This window comes from Thunnus albacares, chromosome 2, assembly GCF_914725855.1.
Source record: "Thunnus albacares chromosome 2, fThuAlb1.1, whole genome shotgun sequence".
Classification (NCBI taxonomy): Eukaryota; Metazoa; Chordata; class Actinopteri; order Scombriformes; family Scombridae; genus Thunnus; species Thunnus albacares.
In genome coordinates this window covers 22,981,509-23,002,676 of record NC_058107.1, presented here as the reverse complement: position 1 = coordinate 23,002,676, position 21,168 = coordinate 22,981,509, and the positions used below count along the sequence as shown (strand labels likewise).

Below are 21,168 nucleotides of genomic sequence, written 5' to 3'. Positions count from 1 at the left end.
GAGGTAAAACGTTTGCTTAAAGCAGGCTAAAGCATTTAAAGAGCAGAGTGATACTCTGAAACAGGGGGATTAATGTTTGAGTATATACAGTATATGTGTGTGCATATAAAGAATATGATGGCAGATGCTCAAGTAAGCATCAGTTTCCTAACCCTAATGCAGAATCCGATTAAATTAACAAAACAAAGTCATTACAGAGACCTTTTAAAGGCGGAAAAGCATCCGCTTTGGAGATGATTTCATGGAGCTGATATAGAGCTAATAAAGACAAGGAGTTAAGAATTTGTCAGTGGGACACTGTACTGTATTGGTTCCAGATACAGTTGCTACATTTTATTTGCTAACCCCTTACCCTTTCTGGCTTAAAACAATTTGATGCATTCATAACTTGATCAGAGAAGGGTCTTTCAGTGTGTTATAAGAGGAATGACAATGAATCACTCATAAAACAGTATTCTGTGATGAAATCTTCGTCCTCCTTTCCAATGCCTTCATTTGGGTATAAACCAATGTAAAGAGGAGTCTGTATGCTTGTGTAGTATATCTGTGTGTGACTGTGTGTATCCCACCTCCTGCAATGTCCGTCTCAGTCTTAAAAGCAGGGTTTTGACAGCAGTGCAATCCTGCTGCATTAATCTGAGTGGCAGGGTCTCCAGCCCTGAAGGTAAGGGCTCATCCTCCCTCCCCAAACCCAGTCCTGAGCTCCAGTCAGCAGGCAGCAGGCTGGTCGGACGGCTGGGCTCCCTGGAGGAGAGGTAGAGTGAAGGAAAAGGAGGGAAAATAAAGAGATTTAATGTTAGCATGAATCAGTGTGAAAACTTTATCATTGACCTGTCTTCACTGCTCTCCACTACTCTCCACAGGCACCAAGAGGAATCTCATCCTTGTATTTGGTTGTTACTGATGGTGGAGATGATATATTATACAGCAATGTCCGGATATCTATTGCTTCTAAATATCTCAATAGAAAGCAAGAGGAGAGAGTTCTAGAGAGGGGAAAAAAGAGGGGAGAAACAGGTTGGGGTGAAGACCAGGTTCAGCCATATTCACTGTACATAGCAGCTGCTACACAAGACCCCCAAAGGACTCCATTTTAATGAGCACTCATATCTATAATAAATCTGTTTTAAGATCATTTAAAACTGACAACATGAGGTGATAACATTCTCCAACACAGACACAAGAAAGCACAAATGCCTGCATGTGTAAACACACATACGCACACTAATGCATGCACAGATCAAAGACGCCAAAGCACACACAAGTCCGTTTTCTGATCCTGCATATCTCACCATCATTATCAACTCAAAAGGATACTTCATTTTCAAGAGCTTTGATTCATTATAGCTCATCACAGCTTCGCGATTCTGTCTGTGTGTCCTCCTCATATTTTTTTGAGGATTCTTAATTTAGTGTTCTGTATTATTGCATGTCCGCAATTATTTTACAGCAGAAAACAACCCTGTGTCTATGCATGCAGCAGATTGTGAGTGTGTAAGTGATCTCTCAGTCGAAATGCTGCATATCAAACACCTTTTTAATTAACAAAGCTTTCAACTTGAAGAGCAGCAGACCTCCTGGTCGTTTGACAGATAGAAGGGATGAAGTCTCTCCGAAAAAGAAAAGTTTGTAAGTCAGTGTTTAAGGCCTGATTTCTAACATCAATGTAATTCCCTGTTCCTCTACACAGCTGTGACACTTTTGAGGAGTTGGATTCAGACACACTTGAACACAAAAAACCGAAGGAGATCAAAAAAAGCACAGTATTAATCAACTGTCTCATTTTGGGAACACAGTCCATCAACAGTTAACAGGCTCCTGGAGCAGCACATCTTTGGTCTCTAGTCCATGGCCTCTGTTGTTTATCTCATTGTCAACACTTGCTTAAAGTAATATAGAGAACAGATATTGAAAGGAACTGTCAACAGGAGTCAGAAGGCTGCTCAATGTCACACTGTTCCTCCCTTGTCTTCGCCTTCTGGCCAACACTGAGATATCTTATCTATAAAAAATTATATCTTCATAGTCATTCATTGCTGAGGGCTCAATTTTACTTGTTCTGTCAGTTTAAGAGTTTAAATTTCACCAGAAGCACATTTTTATAATGGCCTTCCTTCTTATGATGGAAGACTACTTTATATTCCACCAGGCATGAAAACGGTCTCAAAACAAAGACCAAGCTGAATTCAACTGAATTATGTAGCTAATGTTTCCATTTCGTCTGCAACACCTTGCCTGGCCACCCATACATACAAAATACACAAATATATTAGCAAACCTAATGCTTAACAGATTACTTTATATTAGTCGCATACAGTTTTGTGCAGTTATGAATGTAATTGCATGGTTGTATGGCTGCTATTGTGGTTTATAATTTCGATATTTACTATTTGATGAATATGAGGTAGTGAAAGATACACTCTGAATAGCAATTTTCCCTTTCTACATTCTCATTTAGGATTCACATTCTCTGAAGGTTAATAGTTGTCCATAGATAAATCTAAATATACAAGGCCAAAAGCTCTGAGATGTATAATTATGCTTAACCTTTCAGAGTTTGGGTCAGGTCTCTACAGTGAATATTTATTTTAGAGACATAACTTAGCCCATTACCACTGTTAGGAAAGGATTAACATGCAGAAAATCTTAATGAATCAGCATCACAAGTACACAGAGAGATTCTAAAGTCAAGAGCATTATGAGCAAATGATGCACAGTATTTGACTCTTTCTGAGTAAAAGCCTCAGCGCTGAGTTCTCTAAATGCTGTAAAAAAGTAGAATGTGTCCCTTTTTTTCCAAGGACAACAATTAAAAAGCAATTACAGCCAGTTTTCAATCAATACAAAATGTGGAGATGACTCTTACTTGGCCCAAAGAGGTTTCCCAAAATGTCAAAAAGAGGGACATAACAAAAGCATGCTGAGACTTCAGCTTCAAGGCCAGTGTGCACTGACGGGGTAAAACTTTTAACAATAAACAAGAGTATGTTTTATTTTCTCAAACACACAATGGTAAGATTTGACAAAGTTTTGTCACATTAATTCTGAATCGGCCGTGAAATCCTCCCCAATGTGATCTAATTTAATATTACTGAAGCACAGTAGCATAACATAAACTTAATACGGACTAATAAATTGAGCATACAGCATCTATTAACTTACTGACTAGAGTGATACAATAACGCTGTAATGTTTATTTTTTAAAAAAAGGATCTTTCCATGTAATATAGCAAAATCATGTATAGTCTCATTTATTGTTAATTCATTCAGTAAACTGAAACTTTCACCATCCCTTGTCATTTCAGGGAGTCAAAATTTCTATCAAGGCGATGGAAAAGCAACTAAATTGTCAACCAATAGTTTAATCTAATGTTTTTTGAATTAGCTAAAGTCCAGCATACTACATTTCCCCGCCAGGCTGTGATATTTTGACAGAAGTGCATAAAGTGCGACTGTGTATCTCACCTTTCTTTATGACATTTTCAAAAGGAGAGCTGAGAAATACCAACCTCCTGTCTGAAAAACACAAAGACAACCAGCGAGCTCACAGTCTGCATATCAAGAATAGGAGGGAGTGAGGGAGGTATGGCAGTAATGAGAGGCAGACACAGACGCAGAAAACGAGGAGCTCTTTATCATCAAGAGACCATGTTCACTTTGACTGATAGCCATTTAGTGGGGAGGTGAGAGGGAATTAGATGGCTTTTGTCCCATTCTCTCAGAAAAAAAATCACCACGTAAACAGTGCGCATGAAGCATTCAGTCAGACAGCAAATTCTCTAGGAAAAATGTTCTTTAACCAAAACAAGACCATATCACTAAAATATCGATCAACGCGGCCACTCCAAAGGTTTCTCGCTGAAAAGGTCGAAATGAATTGCTCCCTCATTTGCCCTCATACTCTCTTTCTCACTGGTTCACAATCCCACCCTTCGCTCTTCTTTTCACTACTATCCACTCACGGTCTTTCTCAGCCCCCCGCCTTTCCATTCATCATTCTTCAGCCCTCTGCTGCTCTCTCCAAGCTCCCCTCTCTTTCCCTTCTCTTTGATCACCTGCCCTTCTCTCATCCCCTCCCACCCTACCCTTCACCCGAGCCCCCGTCTTCCATCTCCAACTCTCCCCTTGCCCCTGTGTCTCTTTTTTCCCCCCTATCACTCTGACAACCACAACACTAAACTGAGGCAGTATCAAAGCCTAAGGTGTCCCCCCAGGGATTCTGCTGAGCACCTCAGACAAATGTCGATGAAGCCTGCTGTCTTTTGAGGACAGGTGAGCTCTGTCTGTCAGAAAGCCATGGGTGCTTTTTTCCCCCTAAACTGTATTCTTTGTAGCTTTTGTTCCTGCTTGGCATCTCAGGTTAGAGTGAACTTTCTGCATTTATTTCTCTGTTGCTCATTCCTGCTATCTAGGTGGGATGAATTGAGCATAAATAAATTACATATGATCAATCACGCACTCTCCTCTCTGACAGCTCATGTCAAGTGGCACACTGCAGCGCCACAATAAAGTTTTTTTTCGTCTCTTAAAATAGTTTTTTGTTTTGTGTTTTGTCTTTGTTTACTATGTATGTGTGTTTCTCTGCATCTGACACTCTTGTCCTTTCTCTAGCTTTCAATGGGGTTTCAGGTTTGCATTCTTCTCTTACCTCTGTGGCGCACATCAAATCCACAGAGCGGTAGGAAAATGAGGAGTAAAAGGGTTCAAACAACAATCTCCTCCACCGAAAACAATAAACATAGAGGTGCCTTATGCAAGGCATTTACTGTTTCAGAGGACTAGAAGTGGAATATTTCTAGTCAAATTGAGCAGCTTAGGGCTGTAAATGTGTTTTAATGTAGTCTCCTTTTAAAAAATGTGAATACCAGTAAATCTCACCTTCACAATTTTCACATTTTCTGGGTCTTTTTTTCATGCTGTCTGTTGTGGTAAACATACCAGTTTATTTTTCTTCTAATTAAAAAAATGAGCCATCCTTGTGTCTGAAGAATTATGTCCAGATGCAACAAACTTGCAATAGCAATTAATAGTATGTCCTGTTAATATTTAGTGCAAATGTAGGAAGTAGTATGATCTTCAAGTGCAGGAAAAGGTAAGGGTGACAAAGACGGGAAGGTGGTTGGGCACAAAGTGCTTGACTTTGACACTAGCTAGAACTGACATTTGAAATGTTTAACAATAAACACAATGTTTCTCTAACTATAACCATAACCAATATTTTTTTAAGGAGAATAATAAAAGAAATGGGCCATTTACATCTTCAGATATAAACACTTTCAGTGGCTCTCAGGGTGACAGTTCAGTAAGAAACTTAACCTTTTAAATGGCTTTATTTCCCTTTTAATAATTCCAGCAGATTAAAATGAGCAGCAGGAGAGAGAGAAACTTTGAACCAACTGATCGTTTCAGTGATAGCAGCATAGGCATAAAATTTCAAGCTGCCATTACTGTGTGTGTATGTATGTGTATGTAGTACATGCAAGTGTGCACGTGTGTGTGTGTACCAGACCGTCCTCACAGGAAAAACGACAGTATAGATCTAAAATTCATACAGCAAACACAACCTATAGTTATGTTTATGCCGTCTAGCAGCCGTAGTAATTATGACCCGGGAAGTGACGCAGTTCAGATGTCAATATAAAAATGTCAATAACAATTTGCCTTTTTAGGAGGAGGCGGGTTGGGTGGATGATTAGATACTTAGGTGGAAAAAAGTGGTCTAAAAAGTGGACTTAGCTGCAGGAGACCGCTGTTCGCTTCCCTTTTCCGCGAGTGTCATGTTTCCAACTGCGAATTGGGATATTTTTTTAAAAACTGTAACAATGACTGTTGTGGTGTTTACTGTTGCCATGACGATGAAGATTGCATTACTTAAAGGAAGTAGAAACCACGGTTCAAGTGATCATTTTAACCCAAACTATGATCTTTCCCTAACCCTAACCAAGTGGTTTTTGTGACTAAACCTAACCAGACCTTAACCACAGCACTGTGACACCATAAAACATACTTATTTTTTTACAGTGACTTGTAACGGTTTTGGAAAGCAGCTAATTATTCTCCTGTGGGTCGTTCTGGAAAGAAGGTACAATCAACCTATGTGGTCGTTTCATTATGAGGATGTGTTGGTGTGTGAATATATGAGCATGTGAGAGTATACTGCAGCTACAGAGTAGACAGTCGTTTTCCAGCTAAGCACAAGTCTTATCTGCAGGTAATTACGCCACACATACATGCAAGAGTGCGCACACACACACACACACACACCTGGAAGTGAACGGCACAGTTGAAGAGAAGTCTGTTCAGTGATGATAGATGTTATACAGGCAGGGAGGCCGTTCCTCTACTCAGGGTCATCTGTCTTTTTACTGTCATGAGCCGTTAGCCCGACAGTCTCACTCTATTTCTCTTTTTTACAGCTCTCTCTCTCTCTCTCTCTCTCACACACATACACAAACACATACACACACTTGCAGACATGGACACACGCACTGCACCTCTGAACAGGTTATACATATGTGGGTGCAGAGAATATGGCTCTGCAATAGGAGTCGATTAGAAGATTACAATAGTGGACAAAGTCCTAATTTGAATTTATAAAGATGTAGTATTACACCAGCTTGTGGCTGAAACTAGTACTACACGACTGAGTCAATGTGGAGCTAATTAGAACTGAATACATGGATTAAAGTGCAATTAAATGTTTTCACAGAGATTTGTCTCTCTACAGTCTTTTATAGACTAATTACACAAAGAAAAATGTAAACAGGGAGAGTGTGAAAGATGCCCCTCTTGCTTTCCATTGTCTTCTTATTTTTCTTTTGCTGATTCTGTCCTCGCAATATGTTTTCTCCTCTATTCTCCTTCATTTCTTTTCATTACCTTTTCTCTTTCTCTTGCTCACCTCCTTTCTTACCCTGTTTTCTCCTCTCCTTTAAATATATGGTTCTTCACTTTTGTCTTTCCCCCCAGCCTTCTGACTTACCCCTCTCCTTTCAGAAGCTATTTCTCAACAGCGGCGTTACAAGTGATCCATTTCACCAACCTGAAAAAGCCAATTATCTGCCTTTTTATGACTTTCATTATTTTACCACTCACACAGTGTTTTATTACTGGGCCGTTAGCTCCCTGCACTGACACATACCTGCACACACACACAAGGTAGCACAAGCAAGCGTATGCACATCCACACAAGCAATAAACAACGTCGAAAAGAGACAAACATCTCTACACGCACACTAAGATGTTAGGGTTTACGTAATGTTCAGTTAGTATTTGAAGGGAAGAATAATGACTGCCCATGTCAGATAAATTATCTGTGATTGAAGATGCATTAGCAGCTGTGAAGAGGAGTGGGCTGAACCCTTGTCAATCAGCAATATAAAAACTGCATTGTTTCAAGAATAATAACAGTAAAGGACACTTAGTCCCCCGTGCCAATTTTTCTCTCGCTAAATTTTTACTGACAACAAGGAACATATTTATGAGGACAATTCGATACATGTATGGCTGTGTACCTGTGTAATGATGACAGCTGTGTGTCATATATGAGCTTGTAAGCATGCACAAGTAGTACAACAGTAAAGCATAGCTACTGGAGAATGATCACCCTCATTTGTCACTCCTTCTTTCCACCTGACAGACACAGCGTACTCATCTGCATTCAGCACCTGAGGCTACGGATGTTTAATGCTGCCATTAAACTCATCTCCAACACAAAGTGCATCTGTGACTAAAGAGTGAGCACAAGCCAAGCTCCAGGCAGTGAATCTAATGGTGAGTTCAAGTCTTCAGACACAGAAATGGAGAGAATATAAAATGAATGTAATATGGCAGGGGTAACTTTTTGATTAATCAAATTGTCCTTTCTGCTGCTCTTTACACTCCGTGCTGTGAATCTGCACTTGTTTTGCAACCAATCGGTGGTGACTGTGTGTAGTATCTATTACCTTCTGAGACCGTCCACTCACCCATAGTCTTTATATCTGTGAGCATCATAATGTTAATCCCTTACACAAAAAACAGGGTGAGAACGACAACACCAGCTTTGTGTGTGTGTGTGTGTGTGTGTGTGTGGGGGGGGGGGGGGGGGGGGCAGCCTTAGGGAGTTATCAGAACACTTGCACTAATTACTATCACAACTTCTTGTTGCTTGGAGAGATCTATTTAATACCGGTCCCATGTGTCACATTTCATTTTCCTATTTGAGAGAACATTGCAGAGCAACATCGCCCAAAATGTCACTCTGTACTAAAGCCTTTAAGTGATATTCCACTAAAATAGATCATTCTCACTTCTTAGCACAAAACCCCTGCGATGAGTCCACTAGCAAGACTGACTGCTCTAGGAAACCTGAGAATATATATTGTTACACAAGCACTAAATATAGTAGTGTTTATTCAACTTATTTTGACGTAACTTTGCCTTTTTGCAATTGTCAATCATGACAGTTGCATAAAAAGCCTCAAAGCCAAAGGTGATGACAGATCAAAAAAGCAACCACTAGTTTACTGACTGAGATTTTTATTTCATGAACTCAAATCAACAAATCCATGTTAAAAATGCAAATTCCCCACCACCAAAGGGAATTATTATTTCGAGGGCACATTCATGTTCATCTATTGTTTTCATTTCTTAAGGACATGATAATTTTGTGCTATTTATTCTAACACTATGATAATAAAAGACTGGAATTCCAATTACTTTATAATGCGTTTGATTATGATTGTGTTTATTCAAGAAAAGTCAGCCTTGTTATCCTTCACCTGGCCCTGCAGCTAACAGAAGCTAAAAGTGCAAAAGCTCAGATGAGACTTGCAAAAGAAATATAACAGTAAAACTATGAAAATATATACAACAAGCGCATGATAATATATTGCTGGCCTAAGCTGGTAATATGTATCACAGTTGGGAGTAGATAAGATTATACTGTCAATCCAACAGTGCTGTTTGACAGGCTGAAAATAACACAGAGCTCACATTGTTGAAATGCATTACAAATGTAGGTCTTCTGTCGTAAACAGTGAGGAGAAAACATGGGGGTGGACCTGTATACTTAGAATGCAAATTCCCAGTCTATGTTTTCAGTAAGAGTACAAACACTGCTTGTAGCTAATGTTTTATGATCACAGTCTGTAACAAGCAACAACACCAAAATAAATTAAAATGTTGACTCTCTCCTTTTTATCTCATTTTCTGTCAGGTTGCCTAAATTCCTATCTGAGAGCAAAATGTATTGTTTAAGATGAGTCATAATTCAATGTTGTTCCTCCCATTATAAATAATAGCGCCAATAAACAAAAGATGACATACTGAGTCATAACAAATTATAAATAAATTGACATGACAGTGATCCTGTATGTGTGCATTCGTTCTGACAAACTCTGCGCTCAGGTCAGATCCAAGTGAAATAGGTTCTGAATAATTACACTTGAGATTCTTCCTGACAGCGAGACCTAATGAAAAGCCCTTATCAATTCTAGATATTTTCTTTTAATTTCCTGTTTATAATCACCTACATGAGCCCCTGATTACATGAAATGGTAGCAGGAATGAACATTTATAATACAAGATATAAACGCCTCATCTCAATTTTTGAAAAAAAAAAAGCTGTTTCCACAGTAATACTGAGATATACTATATATTTATGTGTACAGGGATATTAGTGAGCAGGATATGGAGATGCAAATTAATTGTTTACTCAAAATGAGACACTATGAGTTGCCTAATTAGGTATTATGCATATAGAAAGCTAATGTAGCGCTCTGATTGTGTACTCTATGTAATTTACTGCATCCTTACACAATTTAACAAGAGGATCTGTAAGTATGACATCTGTATATGAAGCAAAGTTTACCTGTGCTGGGAAAACAGCCAGCCTGGCTGTGTTGAAGTTCAACAATATGCTTAACGACGCCTCTAAAGCAAAACTCACTAATTAACACATTTTACAGTATCTCTTTGTTTAAATCCGCACACAAGCAGAAATGGAGAAACTATATACTATATAAACCATAAATGAATCCTGATAACAACAGATAGAAGAAGAGTATGTCCATCCACAAAGCAGTTCTGTGCAGCATCTCCAGCTACAGCATGTGTTGCCAAATACAGTTGGTGAATTCAAGTTTTAGTTTCTGAAAAGACACGATTGTAGCAAACATGAAAACATCACTCTAAAGACAAGATTTCAGGATGCTGTGCACAGTCACTACGTCCAGCTATTATTCGCTGAAAAAAATAGTTACAGCATGCAACTCCCTCTAGACCTACAAATGTTTTCACTTTTTTTTCATATAAAGATTTAACCAACACACAGCTGAGAAAGGAGAAAGAAGTCCAGCAGGTCCAAGGGTGATGGAGTCTGCCTTGTGTAATCCCAGAGACACTAAAACTCTCCCACTCCTGCATCTGATGATCTCATGCCACCCACTCTGCCTTACCCAGGGGTTCACTTTGGTCATCATCTCTGCTGTGTGCAAACCACCACAGGCAGATGCCAACGCAGTATTGTCGGAGTATTGTTCTGTGCTGGGACTGGACCAAATATCCAGACACTACCCTTGTAGTAACGGGGTATTTTGGCAAGGAAAAACTAAAAAAAAAAAAAGTTCTGCTGAATTGTGGGACAGACCAGTTCTCTCCCACTATCTTGTCTACATGGATACATTTCAATCCAGCTCTGACAACATCAGTTGGTATGCAGAAGTAGTGACAAGCTCCATGGCAACACCGGCCAATGATATCATCACCGGAAACCATGGGTTGATGGACCCATCTGCAGTGCTTTGGAAGGGTATCATGCTGCTTGCGGCGTCCTAGAGGCTGAGACGTGGTCAAAATTGTTAAGTGGACTCTATTATAATTTTAATTATTACAATTATTACTATTGCACACAAACCTATTGGCATACATGAGTAAGCTACACCCGCATTTCACTGCACATATTGAGAAATATGAGAATGTGACAAATAAATATTGAATATAAGCTTTAAACGTGATGAGAGAGCTTTTTTTTCTGTTTCCAGTCTTTATTTTAAACTATGCTTAATACTACTCAACATAATGCACAGACATGAGATCAACATAAATCTTCTCATCTCACTCTCGGAAATAAAGTAAAGAAGCCTACATCCCTATTCCTTTAAACTTGCCCTGTAGTGACAAGTGTAGATAGTTACAAGCCTCAAACCAGAAAAGCGAAAGTATCCAGATAACTGCCGTAAAGAGGCTCTCTCCTCTAGACCCTCATTTGTGATCATGTTGACGCTTACTGCCACTGACTGCTACTAAGCCCAAACATGAATAAGGGCGACATATTCAGTATTCACAAAGTATGCTTTTTTTGTTGTCAATCGCAGAAGGAATGTGCTTGAGAAAGTAACAAATACAGTGGGAAGCATCTCAATTTATCACTGCAGAATGCAAATTTTAGCACTCTAATCTCAGCAGGTTGCAACAAAAATAAGTTCAACAAACAGCATGCTGTCCACGAAAAAAGAGATGAGATAAATCATGAAGAACCAAAAAACAAAAGACCCCCCCCGTCTTTGTTGTTCAGGTATCTTCCATATGCTGCAAAATGACATTAAAGCCCTTGAAAACAAATGCTCATGTCAGACATTTTACAATCTGCCAACGAAAGAGTAACAGTGAATACCATTTTAATAATTCCTTTCATTTCTGGAACAGACCCCTTGACAAAAAAAAAGTAATGGAAAGCAAAGGAATGACTTATTCATTGCCAAACTACTGTTTTTCTCTCCGTTACAAATCAGAACCACAAGTTCCCACTCAGAGCAAGAGGGAAAAAATGAAAGACTATATTAATTAATCTTCCTGTTTTGAACATTTAATAAACCCAATAGAGTGATGTAAATTAGAAGCTAAACAGCAGCAATACACAAAGGAAACACATATGTTTACAGATGCACGCCACACGATTTTTAAAATGTTTAGCCCATTAGGCTGGCCGTTAAATTAAAAATGTCAGAATATTTAGACTCAGCTTTTCCTCTGAGGCTTCTGAAGAGTGTGATGCTTAGCTAGTACAAGTAACCTGTGGGCACAGACTGTGAGAACAATAAAAAATATCTCCTTACAAAGAATGTGGCAGGAATATAGAAAGAATAGCTAGTATATTCACTGTGATATGTAATTGAAAACAGTCCAAAACCCACAGATTAAGACAAGATATAACACTGAATTTTTTTATCGTTTGTTGGATTAAAAAAATCTAAATGATTATATACCAGAAAATTGAACAGAGTGGGGGGGAAATCCACTGTTCCTTCCAACTACCACTGTATGCTCTGCGCGTCTATGTGTATGAAAATCATGCTGCAGTGCACTTCATCTGTCCCCAGCTCCACTCCGAGGCTCAGCTGGATTCTTTATGCTTGTCTATTTTTATAAATGTGCATGTAAGTGAATGTTTGTAAGAACGACTTACTGAACGAGGAGGTGTATGTATGTATGTGTGTGTGTGTGTGTGTGATTTTTCTTGCTGACTATACTAAATCAGGTGGGATTAGACAAGTTGGCAGATATACTTATGGATTATATTAACATTAAACAAATTTGTTCCTCTGTGTTTGTGTGTATGAGCTCATTCTATATCATCACAGATTACGTGTCTCTGTGGGAGATGATGGGCCAACTGAGAGTGTATCATATCACTATGTACCGTATCTACTCTGAGAAGAGGAGTTTCTTCTTGAATTTCAAGGTGTCTTCTCTATATCTCTCTTTGCTGCTCTGCGCTGTCTAAATACCCAACTGACTCAAGTACGTGTAAGTATACTGTCTTTCTTAAACTCCTCTCTCTGTTGCCATCTATACTGAGTTTAATTGACAAGACCCAGCTAATTCTCTCTCACTTACATTTAGATAGACACTAAATGAGCCAACACAGGAAAAAGAAATTACACAACTTTTTAGATTGTGACAAATAAATCAACGCACAAGTAATGCTGAAGTGACTGTATAGCTTGAGGCATATGATAGGACGTTCCTATTTGTGGGTAACGCACTCAGTGCCACTTGGCAGGGTGTTAATGAAGAGTCGCAACAACATGATGTAGTGAGGACACAAACCTTGTGCATTTTGGGAGAATAAATGGGCAGCAACAAAATATTAACTTTGAAGTCATGTTTAATTAACTTGTCACTTTGGGGGGGGGGGGGTCCACAAATGTTGACATTTTTCTAAGAAGTCTTAGGAAGTGAATGCTTTAGCTGCACGTTTATCCCCTAATCAGAAATGGAAATTAGGGAATTGCGACCTTCATGAGCGTCTGCCGCATACTGACAGACGAGGAGTGTTTGCATGTCCTCTCCTTGGACTACCTGTCTTCTGCATAGTAATCAATAGCCATGAAAAGAGAAAAGGGAAAAAGAGGTAGAAGAAGAAGAAGAAGAAGGGAAAAGGGAACACTCAACAGGCAGACTTTCGTTACCATAGCAACAGGCAAGCTATATCCCAACTGTCAAAATTTAATTTGCTTTTCTATAGGAGGGGTTTATGTCTTCACTGGAAACAGACATTAAGATGCAACATGCAAACAAATATTCAGTATGCAGCAGTCTAACCCCTTCTTCTACCAACCAAAAAGCACTGAAACACACTCACTATTTTCAATGAAGATGGTCAGTATTTTCTACGGCAAGAACTGCAACAGGCAAAAGTACAAAACACAATGAAGAGGGCTTTATGCAACAAAGCTCATGGATCAAAATACATATCATTGTTTCCAAAAAAAAGTTGGTCCATCTGCATTAGGTCAACATGCCCTGCACAGTATGACTGTACTACTCTGGAGTTTTCAGCATTTAAATATAAAAGGCAAGCATGGCACAAGGGACCTGTAAATGAGGCTGCAGTGTTAAAAGCTCATTGGAGAGCATTATTGTGCTACTGCCTGCTAAAATGGATGTGATCAAAATATGATTTATTCTAAAAATGATTTTAGTATAGATAAAAAAAGGCAAAATGACTCCATATTTCTTTGTCCTACACTGAAATGAATACACTCTGATGTTTCCAGTGTCTTCCTTTCCCACTCCACTGTCCTTCAAACTCCCTGTGTCTGTCTCTCTGTCTCTCTACACATCTATGCAACCACTTAAAACCGGAAAATAATATTTAGCACATGGCTGTTTACTGCCATAGCTTTGTTATTGTACTATTAATGTTTACATAGTAATAAACACAGACATTTAAATGCCTGCCATTAAAAACATCCAACTGTCATACATCAAAGAAGAGGTATGCATGCGAGTGAGCATGTGTGTGTGTGCGTGTACAGCAGATGTTCTGTGCAGCCTGTCTGACAGCCAGCAGTATCCTGCAGCTGAAACTCTCTCTGGACAAGCTGACTGACTGACAGGTAGGTGTGTGTGTGTGTGTGTGTGTCTGTGTGTGTGTGTGTTTGTGTTTTCTTGTGTGTGAACAGACGGGAGCTTGCTTTGCCTCCAGCAAATCAATGTCCCCTTGAGGGAATGTGGAACCTGAGACAAAAAGAGGGAGACTGAGAGAGAAAGAAAGACTGTGAAAGAGCGAGAGCAAGCCCTGGGCAAACACACTTTGCTCTCTTTCCCCTCTCCAATCTCAGCTCCCTCATTCCTCTTTCACAGATTTTACACATTTTCCAGTTAAATCTGTGTGAAAATGTTCTGTAAGGAAATATCAGTGAAGATGTTTAACACAGTGGGAAATTAACACCTGCCAGCAGCTACATGTTGTTTAGGATAAGAAACTTAGACCCGGTTTCATTATGTAACCTGTCAATGTTTCCACAGATCAAAACACGTTTGCCTTACCAATCACTGGTATGGAATTCCAATTCCCTGCTTTTTTAAATAAAACAAAATGTTTCATGCCTATGCCTAAATAGTGTGATTTGTCTTCTTTATCGAAGTGTAGCCACACTTTCCATCCAGTTTTTTTTTTTAAATGTTTACTGAGCTTATTATGTTGCTCTGCTACAAAACCTGCTTCCCTTGCTGTAGAGAATTTAACTGAACACACACTACCCTTTGAGCCCACTACATCATACCACTGACTCACTGTCAGCAGCACACACACTGTTAAATGATGTAATGTGTCTACAGTTTTGGAGGCTGGAGTCATTTTGGTGTATAAGACTTTAATGCACAGTGTTGAGTTGTTAAAAAGTTGTTGAATGGGAACTAATTAGGTCATCACTCAGGCACACCATGATTTAATTGTGAACCTTTGGTATTTTGTTTTTTTAGTGAAATGTCTCAACAAATGTCAAATGGATTACAATGAAACTTGTTGTCATGGTGCCCAAAGGATTCATCCTAAAGATTTTAGTGATCCCTTGATTTTTCAGCTAGCACCACTAACAAGTCAATGTCTCAACGTCTACAACAATAGTTGGATTGACACAAAATCTTGTATAGACATTTGTGGTTTTCAGACAATGCATCCTAATGAAGGGTGTTCCCCTGACTTTTCCTCTAGCACCTTCAAATTTGGAGGAATCCTTTGGTAATACCATGTTACAGATTGGATTGAAGGGATGGAGCCATCTCTTCATATTACAGCCTGAACTGCCATGCTACAATCCAGACAAACTCAATCACACAGAAGAAAACTGGTTTAGCCATTTTATCCTTGAGCTTGTGTACAGAGGGGAATAATGCAAACATTTGTATGTGGGTATGTGTTGACATGAATACTTCTCCAGTACTTTCAAATAGGGCTGGGACAAAAAAAATTTGATACTGCAACATATCGCGATATTTCCACGTGCGGTACGTTACCGATATACTGGTGCCAAGTATACATTTTTTTAAAACATAGGACTACTCAGAATTGATTCTGCTACTTTGGCTTACCACTAAAAGAGCACCACTACCCTCCGCCTCCTTTTGGAGACGCTGGACAGACTGGTGACAGTGAGAAGAGTGGCAACTGTATGTGACAGCAAAGAAGAAATGCAAGCAAAATAACCAGCCATGAGCAGCTGCTGCCAGACTCTCCGTGTCCGTGCTGGAAACACAGAGAGTCCAGTGGAGCTTTGACAGTCTCTAGAAGTACATTCATGGCCCTTTGTAAAAGTTTCTTGGTGGTACCTGTATTGTAGCGGAGCTAGCAGCTCTACTATGAGAGGCTCTCTGGTGTGTCTGTTGGGAAGTGTCAATACGTACTATAGCTGCTGCTGTTTATCATGTTAACGTTACTGTCATCACTCGTCAGCCATGAGTATTTTGTAAAGCTCTGAGTATAGCATAGTTAGTTATTGGCAGGTCGTGTGTTGTGTTTATTGCCACAGAAAAGGAATACATTTTTGGCTTATTAGCACAACATCGCCTCTCTGTTGTCTCTTATCAGACTTGCTAATGCTACCAGCAGCTCTGTGAGAGACACAAACTGAGGCTACAGTTATCAGCGTCCTAATACTTATACTTGGCAGCATTTCTTTTCTGTGAAACTAATGTACTGTCAATTAACATTATTCATTATTTGATTTTTTCCTGTTATTTGAAATAATTTTTCCTTCTTCTTCAATTACAGATATCGTGATATATCATAGATTATTTCTTTGTGATATATCGTGTATCGCAGAGTTGCCTTTGTTGTGATGTATCGTAATTGTGGGAGGAATATTGTGATAGTATCACATGAGCTCATCTGTGATTCCCATCCTTACTTTCAAAGACAAGTAGAGAAGTGGGACTTCATTATAGATGAAACAACCAATGAACTATCTGACAAAAACCTTGGATAGGTTGAAAAGGTTGACTCCCTACTTGCATGATTTCACTGACACTGTCTAGACACAGAAATGTATTCAGAGAAACATTTAAAGAGTGTTTGAGGCGTGATCAAACCCTTCTCAAGAAAAAAAAGAAGCCAAGGCTAAGTCCAATGTCTCAGTGGTGTAGTATAAATCCTTCAACCTTTACTTCAAAACCACTCACGCAGGTTGACCTGCATGCTGTCTGCAGACAAAGAAGATCATAACCTGGTTTGTTCAGGGGAAAACATGGATAGACAGATACATTTACTCAATGGGTGTGAGTAAAAATAAAATAAATTCAACCCAGGAGTGGAAAGAGGAGCACTGAGAGGTAAAGTAATAATCATCTACTGGCTTGTCAGACACACCACCAGACGATACCTTTGGTAATACAACCCCTTTATTACCCACTGGCTCCATAAAACCAAATAAGCCCTATCCATCGAGCAGTTCTGTGTGTGTGTGCATGTGTGTCTGTATGTGTGTATGTGCCCAGTATAATCTATCCTGATGCGTGTGTGTAGAAAAGGAACAAGTGGACAAATCAAATCAGATATGGAACTGTCCTTGGCAGTTGTGCTCACATGTGCAAACAGAAACTCTGAGTGTTCTGTTTCAGCCGTCGGCTACTGGGAGAAAGAGAACAGAAAGACCACTTGCATATTCATTCGAAGAGAAGTAATTAATTTATTTATTTACCCTCTGTCTTTCTGTGCAAGAGTCTTGTCTCATCTCCAAAAGAGGGAAAGACATAAAACGTGTTATGCATTTACAGGGAACGCTCAAAATGAGCAATTCCTAGAATAGACAATACACCCCCCCTCCCTCTCTCTCTCTCTCTTTCTCTCAAGTGGCAATGGAGTACAGTATGTGGTGTAGGGAAAAAAAAAAGCAGCATAGAGAATAAATGCCCCTGTGGCCAAGTGGGTAAGTGCATCAAAACAGATCCTTGAGCCAGCCATATGATTGTATGTGACTGAATGCAGTTTTGGGACGGCCAATGCCAGACCGATGCCATAGCCCATTTTTCTGTCTTTTCTGTCCATGATTGTGGTTCTAGTTAGTGCAGCCCATATGCATACAAATACGACGTTTTTAACCATTTGTCTTCATTTGCTTTGTTAGAGTGCAAGACAACTCTGTTCCACATAATTACGCTGACAACATTTTTGCACAGTCTCCCTATTGCTTCATTTTCTTCCCTGTGGAGAATATGAAAGCACATACAGTATATTCATATAAATACACATGTTTACCTCTGGCTGTTGTCTTTCCCTGGGATGCGATCTCCTGGCGGGTCCATCGGGGAGGGGAGCAGGTTAAGACAGGACGCTAGTGATTGGCTGGAGTCTTCTCTGGACACTGTGCACACACCCAAACACAAAATGAGTCATTATATCAAGTTGATTTCCTAATCTCATCTGACACTTAGCATAAGTACTTAATCTGACCAAAACATATTTTAGTCATCAAAAATAGTAACTCTCTCTACCACCTTCTCCCATATGGAATTAGAGCAATAAAATACCATTCTTGTCACAAAGTAGGTTATTAAAATTCAGTAGTGACATTTCTGAGTAATGGCAATACTAGACAACTAAGTTGTTTTAAAAATGATAGGTCTACTTTCAAAGGCACATTTGACTGAGAAGTGTATAAGAATCTGGAGTAAAAGTTGGTGATGAAGCCGAGATTTGTCATTTCTTCGTGTCTTTATAAAGGTCCCTCTGTCTCTCTTTCTCCGTTCTTGTCTGATTCCACAGGGCATGAGTCACAGTTGGAACAGGAACACCGAGCCCTGCGGCTGAACACCGTTGGCCATAAATTGCTGTAAAACTGCTTGCTTTTTAATAAAGGCTCTAACAAGCCACCTGAGAGAGGTAAAAATGAGGAGTGCCGTTGAGAGTGTGTGATGATTTGGCATTGTGTGTGTCCAGTTGTGTGTGTCTCTCTCTCTCTCTGTGTATATAATCTATGTATGTGTGCATGTATCTGAGACTGTCTGCTTTTTGTGTACCTAAATGTGTGTGCAGGTGTGTGTGTTGTTAAATTAGCCCCTTTAATTTGAGAGTGTGGAAGCACCTTACTCTTCCATCACCAGCACCAAGTCTTAGTCCCTTAATTTTATGAGAACAATTCATCAAACCTTTTAATTTCATGCTACAGTCTGCAAGCCATTAGGTCTAATGACTAAGCATACACACTTGTGTGTTAGTGTGTGTATTAATGACAGTGCCTTCTTTTGCTCTGCATCAGCCAAGGCCTTTAGAGATGTTTTAAATCTGTGTGTGTGTGTGTTCAAAACCACCCTCCCTTCTAACATCCATAAACACAGGAAATTCAGTTTATTAGGACTAAATCTCCTGTTGTAGTTTCCACTCCACAGTGCTGCTGAGCATTTTACTTTATTTGACTGCAACTGTAATATTCTGTGACTCCATCTGGGACTTAAACGTAGCCTAGAGAAAGTTGAATCCAACCTCACATCTATATATTATTTGACATAGAGATCTGCTAGATAAGAGTCAAAGCCAGATATTTTCACACACAAGAGTGAGTCAAGCTGAGGGTAAATGTACCCTGTCACTATATTTACAGTCAAACATGTAGCCCCTGTACCCAAGAAAAGAAAGTTGATCACATTTCAAGCCCTTGTTTACCCGGTGTCATGCTGAGTCATTTAATACATGTGTCATCCTCAGCCAAGCATCCACTGTCCAAGTCAATGAGTACATTTTGTGTCTTTGCAGTTTGATGTGTATTAATATGGAGCAAACATCTGCAATTTGAGATCACCAGAACCACGGACATAACCGATACTCATCCAATTTGCAAGAGCTTGTATTTTGTCCCCATTTACCACAATGTTCATGCAAGGAATGACTCAATCTGACTAGCAAATTTAACCAATCATTTAACCTCTTTACATACATCTACTGACCACAGTGAAATAGTAACTCTCACACAAATGTGTTAATAAGGATTTTTACTAATCAAGCCCTTCAGCACATTCACATGTGGTGTGTAAAGCCAGCTTGAACACTCATTCAAAATAATAATTCCATGCATTGGTTGAAGTTGCCGTGTTTTGCACTCCATGCAGCACTGCGGAAGAACACAAGCAATAATTCTACTCTGACAATCATTTTTCAACCATGAGGCATGTCAGGAAGAGTGGGACTGAAATGCCAAAACAACAAAGGAGATAAATCGCTGTAAATGAGGCAGCTAGATCAAAGTTGTGGCACATGCTGAAAGAACCAGGGAGAGTGCTGGTTTCATGTTTTAAGTTGATGGAATAGAGGTGGCTTACAGAGGGAAGAGAGAGACAGCGAGTGAGAGAGAAACAGACTAAAAGACAGCAAAGGGGAGGTGAAGAGAAGAAAGGCAATGAGAAAATATGACTAGACATTCACTTGAATGGGAGCAGGGATGGATGACGGCAGGAGTCTGTATGCGACAGGTTTTTTTTTTTTTTTTGATTTGAACACTTCTAAAGGCTGATTTATGGTGGGTCCCTCTACACTTCTGATGACTGTCGCTCAACAGAAATTAAAAAGTCATGTGATGTTTTCAATTTATGCTGCGGCGAAAGGTTTCAGTAGGATCCATGGTAACCAGACGCTATCCTCCAGCAGGCTTGTTTAGTTACATTATATTTTCCTGACTGGGATTAATTAAATAAGGATGCTACAAGTTATCTAAAGTTACAGACCAAAATATCAATAAGGAAGTTAAGTGAAAACTACAATCTCCATGACAACGTTAGTAACACTACCCAATCACACCGTCCGTCAAAATATGACGGCGTCTGCGACATAACAAAAATTCTCCAGGTGTGCGACATGAAAGGAAAGCGACGCTTTTTTCTGTCAAAATACATCATTTTTGTAAAGCAATATTTATCAAAAGTGTCGAGTGACCTGCCTTAAGAACTCTTAGCTTCTTTCCCATCATGCTTTTGCTACTGGTTGCCACAAAAAAATTGACAACAAAACATTGGTAAAAATGCTTTGATGGAAATTCACCCAAAATGGGTAAAAAGCTAGACACCGTGTCCTTGAATGTTTTCTTTCTTTGTAGTTTATCGTTGTATACATATTTAAATAGTTTCAGAAAATAAGCTTGCTTGTGTATCATCTGTATCTTCTCGTAGCTTGAGACTCGAAGCTTCACCCAGGCACTTGAAATAGACCTGTCAAGACGTGCAGACGCAGATGTTATGAAGTTAATTAAATTACCATGTCGATGTCGCTGATCATCAGAGAGGTCCAGGTCTAACATAAGATCGTCTTCATCCAGCTCAGAGGAGCCCAGATTGTTTAGAACATCCTGAAGAGAAAAAGCACAACCACATAAACTTAAAAGACATTATTTAAAAAAAATTACTATTTTCATAATA

General features: G+C 39.3%; 1 protein-coding gene across 4 annotated transcripts in view; it reads right to left on the bottom strand.

The window, feature by feature from the left end:
- The window catches only part of ccser1 (coiled-coil serine-rich protein 1), a 122,294-nt gene that overhangs the window by 82,190 nt on the left and 18,936 nt on the right, over positions 1 to 21,168 (bottom strand). For all 4 annotated transcript variants that reach the window (XM_044373861.1, XM_044373876.1, XM_044373884.1 and 1 more), the window contains exons 5-7: positions 21,008 to 21,098; positions 18,023 to 18,128; positions 570 to 744 (exon numbers count right to left, since the gene is read on the bottom strand). In XM_044373861.1, the coding sequence (XP_044229796.1) occupies positions 570 to 744; positions 18,023 to 18,128; positions 21,008 to 21,098 (372 nt within the window). The remainder of the gene's footprint in view (positions 1 to 569; positions 745 to 18,022; positions 18,129 to 21,007; positions 21,099 to 21,168) is intronic.